The sequence below is a fragment of the Montipora foliosa genome, chromosome 5 (genome assembly GCF_036669935.1).
Source record: "Montipora foliosa isolate CH-2021 chromosome 5, ASM3666993v2, whole genome shotgun sequence".
NCBI lineage: Eukaryota > Metazoa > Cnidaria > Anthozoa > Scleractinia > Acroporidae > Montipora > Montipora foliosa.
Window position 1 is genome coordinate 7,478,105 of NC_090873.1, and position 10,000 is coordinate 7,488,104.

At 38.5% G+C, this 10,000-nt stretch overlaps 1 protein-coding gene across 1 annotated transcript in view; it reads right to left on the bottom strand.

The window, feature by feature from the left end:
* LOC138003543 (uncharacterized) overlaps positions 1-5,703 on the bottom strand; it is a 7,207-nt gene extending 1,504 nt beyond the window's left edge. Inside the window, exons 1-5 of the mRNA XM_068849667.1 lie at positions 5,498-5,703; positions 3,889-4,211; positions 2,589-2,703; positions 956-1,267; positions 17-155 (exon numbers count right to left, since the gene is read on the bottom strand). Of these exons, the coding sequence (XP_068705768.1) occupies positions 1,062-1,267; positions 2,589-2,703; positions 3,889-4,211; positions 5,498-5,579 (726 nt within the window). The 5' untranslated portion in view covers positions 5,580-5,703 and the 3' untranslated portion in view covers positions 17-155; positions 956-1,061. The remainder of the gene's footprint in view (positions 1-16; positions 156-955; positions 1,268-2,588; positions 2,704-3,888; positions 4,212-5,497) is intronic.
* Positions 5,704-10,000: the final 4,297 nt, after the last annotated feature.

A 10,000-nucleotide genomic window follows, 5' to 3' on the forward strand; every position in this document is an offset into this window, starting at 1 on the left:
AACACATGTCTGGTACCTGGGCAACCAAAGAGTCCCACCCTCATTGATATGTGTCCATGCCAACTTGTTGGTTGGAACCGGAAGTAACGTGCACTGATTAGTGGGTTGAGATCATGATGAACTTCAGTGTCCCTGTCTATGTTTCCATCAAACTCCTAAAGCAACAAGATGATAAATTTATCATTGAAACATTTGATTATGTCATGTGAAAATTTTACACTCTTTTGACCTCCAGCGTTGTCGATTTCGTTTTTTTTTTTTATCGAGTGTTTTAACATCTTCTCGATGTTCAACCCAAAATGATGGAGGCCTTAGCTTAATATTTAAGAGAACGTAACCCTTTAGACAATACAACTAGATGACCAGCGCCTTATTTCTTCTTTCATCAACACCGTCATATCAAAGATGATGCCGATCATTGAAATATAAGAACGTAAAAATATAGTGCAGAGTGTTGATTTTGCGATGAAACAAGAAATGAAATTTGCAAGGATTTTTCCTTTTATTGATCATGAGAGTATAAGTAGTTGGTATGTTGCCCAACACTTGATCAGTTATAAAACAACAACAGCAAAGCCAATGGCACGACGCCACGCCAGTCGAATTCTTGATAAAGTGAAATTTTCATCTTGCCTGCGGTTTGGTCTTGTTCCTGTTGAACTAGAAGCATTCATCATCGTCGCTACTCAGTCATTCAACTTGCTGTGAGATCAGTAAGGCCGGTTGCCTTCATAGTGAGCTATGTGAAGAAATATTCTCTGCGTGAGGTCAAAGACGTCCGTTATTGTCAAAATTGTACACATTTTCTACATTAAACGAAAGTGTATGGACACAAGGTAGTTCATATCTGCGTTACGTTCCTAAATTCTCATTCGATTTCGCAGACTAAACTGCATTTTTTTAAACAATACTCTTTTTTGTCTCTTACGATTATAAATAGAATATTTGTTTTAACCTTCACTACTCCTTGCTCCTGGTAGTACTGGAAATTTACCCCGTCGTTACTGTACTGCAGCTTGTACTTGGTCACCCACTGAGCATGGGATCCAGCATGAGGCCAATCAGGGGAGTAATTTCTTCCTTGCGTTGCTAAGGTTCGTACCCTTTTCTGACTTCCCAGATCTACTTGCAGCCATTGATTGGAATTGTCTTGACCTGCTACCCAACCCCCTGGTTTCTTGATAGTTTAGTTTTCCTTGGCTGAGAGCGTCATTGCTGCCCCATTGTGAGGAAGCATTGAGTTGTGAGTCAAAAGCGAACACACATGCTGGAAAAAAAAAACCCAGATTTTTGCTCATCTTCGCCACCAAGAAAACAGTTTATGCATAGGATTCGTTTTTCACTTATATCCTGGATTTTGAAAGCAAAGGGATTAACAGAAAAGATACCTAGAACAACAATATGGCATGCAATACACTTAAAGAGAAGTGACGAAAACCTCCCCTGGGGGAGGCTGGCTACCACGATACTTCAGGAGAGGATAATGCTTTTCTGGTGGTCTATAGCCTTCTACGCTGTTGAGAATCCTTAGCTTTGGGGTGTACCAGTCAAAATCAAAATTTCGTATAGAAGACAAGCTTGGATTTTCTTATTAAAATGTTTTAGACCTATGATCAAATTTTTAGAAGAAGATAACTCCTCAAACATCCAGTCAGACACACAGCTTGTAGACCAAATTATACCATAATCTCTTTGGAGGAATTTTAAGCAAATTACAAATAAGTTTTTTAAGGCCAGTGTTGTTCCTTCCCGCATTTTTCTTCAAGCAACAGGTACACCCCTAAGCCAAAAAAAAATTACATTTAAATGTCAACCTGACGTTACTCCTGCTCTTTTTACTGGGTTGCCAGTATGGCAAACCAGTCGGAAAATGGGAGTCATTTAGTCGTTTTATTTTTTTTTCCTTTGCTTTTTTTTTCGTGTCGGGAAAAGTCTTTCCTGACACTCCCCTGCTAAGTGGTGTCTTTGTGGGTAGAGTAATCCGTGCGTATTTTTGGTACGTTTGAAGGGGTAGTAGAAATGCGTAGATTTTATCCGGCGTCGGAAGTCATTGTAATGGGAATGGCGTTTTAGTGGATCTTTAAACAAAGTATACCCTTATGGAGCTCAATAAAGGAAAGTCGATTGTGTAAACAAGGCAGGCGGTGAAAAATAAATATCTGGAATTTTAAAAGCGACGAGCGATGGACTTGATCTCCGTATCAAGTGAGTGAACTTTGTTTCTATATTAATATTTTACTATCTATGATGTTAAGTACAACACTGAAACCAAATGGCAAATTCTGTATGGGCTTAAAAAACATTAGGGCCGTTTATACGAGAGAAAATAAGCCACGGCTTGCTCCTGGCCGCGGCGTACATAATACCCAAAATGAACTATTTATACGAGTTTTAACTCCCCGGCCAGGATAAGCCGCTGCTTGAGAAAGCCGTAAACGCAGATTTTGTACCATTTATACGGGGTGTTCGCGTCTTATGTAATCCGTGGCTAATTTTCTCTCGTATAAACGGCCCTATTGAGTAAATCGAACGCGTTGTATGCATCTGTACGTGTTTACTGAAGTCTCATCTCATTTGTCTGATCTTACCGTTTTCGCAGACTCGTCCGGTGGATCCCGCTTTGCAGAAACACTTGTAGCTATTCTCTTCGTACAAAGGCAGACACGTTCCATTGTTTTTACAAGGCCAACCGCTACATGGTGACTATAAAGAATCAGTAAACCAGATTTATTTGTTATAGATTTCGGTGGAATTAATGTAAGGCTTAATCTCGCTTGCTGTGAGTTAGTCTCAAGTCTTAGCCAGAGGCACTGCCATGCAATGACTTCATACGTCCTTGTTAACGCAGCGAAACCTTCATCTTCCAATTGAAGAACTAATTTGACAAGTCATATTAAAAGTCATGGTAATAAAGTGATATTGACGCTCAATGACGGCTTGGCCTTTCAATGTTTAATTTATTCTGTTCGGTTTTGTACAATTAACTGAGGTTGTTATATCCCGGCGACAAACGAAGTCAGAAACAACCAGCGGCAGTGGTGGTGGTGTAAGAGGTTCTTCATAGCGTTACCCGTATGTACGCAATGCTTACCTAGTTTATAATGTCCAAGTTCGCGATACTTCAGAGTCGTCACGTTTTTCAATATCGGTTTCGGTTTCCCATTTAAGTCCTTCATTCAATACTGAATATAAAGGACTGCATTAAACTTTAAAAACATCTTAAATAATAGTATTATATACACAAATGGAGCTAATTAATTGTGGAAATTTCACTCTTGAAAGATTTAAGTAATTCTTTCAACGCTACTTCCTTTGGTAGCTCATTTCATTCCTGTATGGTTCTTGGAAAAAGGGATACTTATAAAAATCACACCTTGCATTTAGAGTCATATATGTATGCCCAGAGGAACGCGTAGAGGAATAGGTAATTGGGTGGAGATTAGCATTATCTACATTTGCTAAATGCTTTCTAAATTTATAAAGCATAGACAAGTGGGCAATTATTCTACGGGATTGCAGTGATTTTCAGCCCAGTTCATTTAGCATATCAGTCACGCTATCCTGACGATTGTAACGCGAAAGAATCCAACGAGCTGCCCTCCTCTCAACCATTTCCACTTTCTTCATGTTTTTAGCTGTGTAACAGTCCCAGACAGAAGAGCACTCAACGGTAGGCTGGATAAGAAATTTATATGCCTTCTCCTTCGTGGATGTGGTGCAGTGTTTTAGATTTAGCTTGAGAAATACACATCGCATCTTATATAAACCATAAAAATTTGAATTTCTATGGTTTATCTATGTTATTGGTGATAAAAAAAGAAAAAAATGAATAAAAGAAGAACGAACACACACACTGTAGGCTATAAGAGTTCAAGACATTTGACCTACCGCGATGCTGAAATGGTGAAAGGATTCGTTGAACATGAATTTGTCCGAGTTGTTGTACTTGTCCGAAGGGAGCAGTTCACAGAGCAGTTTACCGTTGATGTCCGGGTAAGCAGCCAAGTTGTATGAAAAACATGTCGGAGTTTCCAAACAGGCAAGCGAGCACTGGGGCGTCCGATCAACGTGACTATACCCAAGAATTGTGATATTCAAGTAGGAGAATTTGTCTTCTTTAAAGTTTGCATATCTCACACCAGTGTGAGTTTCCCCGCGACTGAAAACTTTGCCGGCCTTTTCCTCTGAGATAGATGATTTGCAACCAATCTCTATAGACCCAGATAACAATGGGATAACATACAATGCAATTGCTGGTGGACGAACAAAAGGATCTAATGAACGGTCTTTTGTTTTCATCCACCAACATGGCGTGGCTGTTCACATGTACCCAATGCGCACCTTTTTTGAATACGCATAACGCCTTTCCATGGTTTGTCAATATTTTCGCGATAAAAAAATAATAATTAATAAAATAAGAATGTAAAAAGAGGTGAATCACACACTATATACCCTAAAAACCCAAGACATTCGATTTACCGCGATGCTGAAGTGGTGAAAAAATTTGTTGGACACGAATTTGTCCGAGTTGTTGTACTTGTTCGAAGGGAGCAGTTCACAGAGCAGTTTACCGTTGATGTCCGGTTTAGCAGCCAAGTTGTATGAAAAACATGTCGGAGTTTCCAAGCAGGTAAACGAGCACTGGGGCATCCAGTCAACGTGACTATACCCAAGAATGGTGATATTCAAGTAGGAGAATTTATCCTCTTTAAACTTTACGAAACTTACACCAATGCTAGGTTCACCGCGACTGATAGCTTTGTCGGCTTTTTTCTCTGAAATAGATAAATTGCAGCTGAACACAAACAAGGGAAAGGTATCGAGCACGCCGCGGCGAACACGAGCTCCTTGACAACATCGGAGTGTTTACAGTTAAGGCCTTGTCTTCGAGATGTCATTTTTAAACAATTTTTTTGTATTACGTCAGGTTGTGCTATGACAATAAAATTGACATTATCTTGTAGTTTTTAAACCAACGAAGTATTCGTCTGGTTTCAGAACGTTGTTTTTTCTATGTTAGGTTGTCAAAGCAAAAACAGTTAGTCTTATTCTAAAGGTTTAAGCTACAAGGGATTTTTTATTTTCTGAAAATTTCTAAGCAATCAATTTTGAGATAAATATTCATCTAAGCGGTGTCAGCATTTTTCAGTTTGTTGACGCGTTTTGATTTTATACCATACTTTGTTTAAATTCCCAGTCAAAAACATTGTTTTGAACTTTGATGGAAGGTAACAAATGCAAAAAGCGAGATATAAAATGTTGCCGACACGCTTTAGCTTAACATATCAAATAACGTTCAAACAAAAGAATACTTTTCTCGATTTGAAGCTTCATTCAAGGACCAATAAAGTGATATTAATTTCATTCTTATAGCATAAATACTGACGATATAAGAACGTTTTTAGAAAACTGACACCTCGAACCTATGGCGGGCCTCAGTTAAATTTGTTGAGTTCAGGTGATGATAAAATTGAGAGAAAAAAACAACGTATCATACCTGTAGCAACTGCATATGAGGGGACAATTATTAGTATAAGCATAGAAGCTTTCAGAAATGTCGTACAGCCAAACGGTTTCATCCTTTCTCCTTAATTATTTACGGTGCGATAACTGTTCGACCGTCAGTTTAGTGCAAACCAGTGAAGTTCATCATTGCTTATCCAGACGTGCAACGACTTAATAATAAATGGTTCGTAGTTTTTAAGGGTGTTTCTACCTAATTGTGGATAAAAGCACCAATTAACCACATGAATATTTCATGTTAACCCTGCGGATATCCCTCTTGAAATTCAAGCGACTTAGTTGTACTTCACTATATAATTAACAATTATTCCATGAGCGCGCGTTGGATATGAGATGGTAAATAGCCAACGAGGCGCGTAGCGCCGAGTTGGCTATAACCAGTCTCATATCCAACAAGCGCGAATGGAATAATTGTTTTATTAAATTCCCTAAACTCCAAAAATTTAGAAGTACGAAATACGAGCGGAAAAAGCGAGCAAATCCGAGCGAAATCGAAAAAAACTTGATGAGAACTGATGCGATGTTGTGTAATACCTTGTTGTCAGACAGACGCAGGCTCATCACAAAAACATTTCTTGCCTTTTCGCGTACTTCTAAACGTCGGAATGGATCCAAACTTTCCACAAAAAAAGTTTTTTTTCTCCTTTTTGGCTTTATTCAAAGAGTAATTTCGCATTCTGGCGAAAACATTTTTAGTTTAGCAACGCTGAACGCAAGCATTTACCATATAAGGTCAAACCAAGGTATATGAGCTGATAACCGAGATTGAGTGAACCAATCAAAGCACGCGAAATGCATTATCCGAGGTTGAGAATTTAATAACTTTTATTATACTTATCTAAATAAGGCTATCACGTACCTAATATGAGATCTTTCTTTCCAACGTTTCGCACTGATTCTTGTATGGAAAGTGTAGATCAGAAAACGTGCACCTTGTGCTAAATTTAAATATATAGAAAAAATTAAAGAAAGACTATTATATTTGAAAGCTTTTAGTGGAATTTTGACACTTGTGCTTAGTTTTAGACGTCTGAGAGGTTTTTACGCCAATCCTGGCGTCAGTCGCGTCCCAACTACTTTTGCAATTCATTGTAGCTTGTTTCGCGATATCCTTCAGTGATAATGAAGTAACTAATTATTTGCAACACCAGGGACAACATTGGTGAAGTTGTTCAATTCGCGTGGTAATTAAGAAGATCGTTAAAGTTAGCGGATGTTTAAGGACTCTGTAAGGGGCCCTTTTTAGTTTGGTCCTTCAAACCCTAGGCCTCCAGTGATGTAAAAGTTAACTTTCCTCAGTAACTGGTGCCATAGATTTCCTTGTTTGCTAGTCATGAAAGTTTGGTATTAGGTCAAGACAATATGCCTTAGCTATAATAATCTTTTCTCTGTAATTGTTTACCGGAAAATGTTTGAAATTATGAGGAGAATTTACATTCTGATCACTCCAGGAAGTCGAAGGGTTAAAAACGAAAAAAAAAAAAACAGAATTATTTTTTTACTTGATGCTGTGGTGTCAACCGGAGGAACTTAAGCAAGATGTACTAACGCCGACGACATAAACTAGAACGTCGTTCTGTGTGTTTAACATCTTTCTCGTTGATCTTCACAAATCTTGAAGGAAATTTAGGGAAATGCTACGTTCTATGGAACGCGTTTAAACACGAGACAAAGGGCAAAATGAGGTTTTTTCTTTTCGCAAAGCGGGTCTTGCTGTATAACACCTTGCTTATTTTAGGTAATTGTGAATGACGGCACCCATATGCCAAATTTTCAGGAATAGTTAATTGACAGAACGGAGATTAATCAAAATTTTAAGAACGTACAGACCTTTCCACGGTTTTTAACGCCGCCTTGGCTGGGGGGCAAACTCGGCTAAAATTACACTAAATGTATGGGATTTTGGCCGACTTTGAACCGCTGTAGCGCCGCTCAAAGGAGACGGGTTTCCAACTTTTGCCACTACTTTAAATAGTTTTATTGATATCATTTATTCAACGTAAAATAAGGCCATTTAGGAAACTACGACGTCCGTAAATTCGAATTATAAATCTTCTCTTGTGGCTTCTAATTTCACGGCAAATTGAATTTGGAGCATGATTTTAGAAGGCTTTGTATGAAATCTTAAAAATTCGTTTATGGTCGTTGTAGCCTGACTCAGTATAAATGTCTTTAAAAAGACACTTTGACTGTGGAAATCCGCCTCTTTCTAGCGGCGTTATACACCGGTTCCGAGTTGGCCAAACTCTCATACATTTGCTGTAATTTTTGCTGTGTTTAGACCCCAGCCAAGATGGCGTCATTAACCGTGGAAAGGTCTATTAAGAACACTCCTCAGGCTGAGAGTCGATGAAGAACGTTTTTATTTTGCTAATTTTTACTTTAAATGAAAGCATAAAATACAGGAAAATGAATGTAAATTAACCCAAATACCTTAAGGCATATTTTGTATGACATAACAATAGATTTCTTAGTGGTATACATGGTGCACATCTCAGTCTTTATTAATGAGCCGTTCTCATTTATAATCGTTTCAAAATAACTTTAACACCATCAAAGTCATCAGGTGAAACAAAGTCTGATGTAAATTTAAAAAAATCTTAAGAAGGTTTTCAGTCTCACATTGCAAAAGTATACAAGAACAGTCAGCCTCAGCTCCAAAATTAGACGTTCTTATAACCAAAAGCCGGAGAGTAATTGTGAATGATGCCATCCATTTACCAAATGGTCATAAATATCTAATCTTGGAAGCGAGACTTTTTTTTTTTTTTTCGCAAACCGGGTCTTGCTGTAGAACCTTTTTCCATTTTGGGAAATTTCATTGTCATGCACCGAGAGAGGATTCATCTTCTCTTGCATGCACCGTTGTTTTGTTTTTTGTTTTTTTTTCTAATGAAAAGTGAATGGCAGATATATCCAGAAAAAAAACTTTTGTTTTATAAGTTGTAAATGCATCTGTAAATTAGTATTATCAACTGGTGGATTGGTATCATCGGACTTGATTGTGTCTGTCATTTGCATTGCACATATCGCTAATTCTTCATTATGAACTTAGTTTTGGAGAGTGTTGAGATATTGCAAAGTTCCCGAACGTTCCTACGAAGTGAGATAGAAAACTTCCACTTCAGTTGGGCGGAAAAATTTAGTGCCAGCAAGGAACGTAGTTCCGAAATGACTTCCCGGACGATGGCCTTTTGGTAGCCTGTAAGTGTAACCAAGCTTTAAATGCGAAGACGTACCAGATGACGCATTGTTTGAAATGTGAACATCAAAACCTCCTCCGAAAGTAGGACCAGATCCATTGCAGTCGTAAATGGATTTGCCGTTATTCGAAGGTGCATCCTTTTGTGGCAGCTTTGTCGGCCCCCATTCCGGCTTGTTGCGCAAGGAGAACAAAAAGGCGGTAGCATCGTAACGCCAAGAACATCCATAACCTTAATGAAAGAAAGGAATCAATCAGTCAATCAATCAAACAATCAATAAAGTAACAAATAAATAAATAAATAAAGACACTGTGGCAAGTGTCCTCAAGGGGCTCTTCTCGTCCTACTATGCTTTTTCCTCGTCGCCATTTAACTTTTGCCCGTTTAGACTTCCTCTTGCCTCCGCGATCTGCCCCTGGGTCTCCGAGGATGTGCAAGCAGGAGCCTTCCTGACACAAGCTTGTTTGTTAGAGTAAACAGACTGATTAAACGTGCATAAAAGCTAACCTTAAGACAAATTAGGCCTAAACAAAAGTTTTTAGGCCTAATATTAGCTTTTATGAATGTTAGTTTCCAAAATCCTGAATTCAAGATTTTGGAAACTTTACGACGTAACTCTATGAAAATAACTCTAAAAATAGCTGTCCCAAGTATTTACACTTCTATGGTATTGTTTCCTTTTCCTGCATCCGTGCTTTCGATTGTTTCAATAACAATGAAATTAACTGGACTGACGTAACAGTTTGCCCATGCGCAGAGATGTGAAACTATCCCTTGAATGCAACCATAACACGTCACAAATATTCAAGATGGCGGCACCTGTGAAATTTAAAGTGATAAAAAGCAATTCTAAAATTTGCCTTTTTCAGTGAGAATGGTGGAACTGGAGGTTCCGTTTAAGAATTGCGATTGATTTTCAAAGTATTTTGAGTTACTCACCCCATGATATGCTGGCATAGCCCCCGAATATATACTGGTTCACCTTGATTATGGTAACAGTTGGCCCTTTTCCATCACACAGATAGTGAAAGGTCGAAGAAGCCCAGCCGTCTCTTGAACCACGCCAGCAGAGTATCCAGGAGCTATTGCTTTGTGATACTGGCTTCAGCCATTTGCTCAGGTTAAACAGGTACGTTAGATTGCTTCCAATAATAACAGACTTTTCAATCTTTTCTGTTGAACGAACAAACCCTTCCATTTAGATCACAACCCCCAACATCCGTGGTACAGCGAATCGTTTTCAACTGATACCGTTGGGAGGAAAATTTCACCCG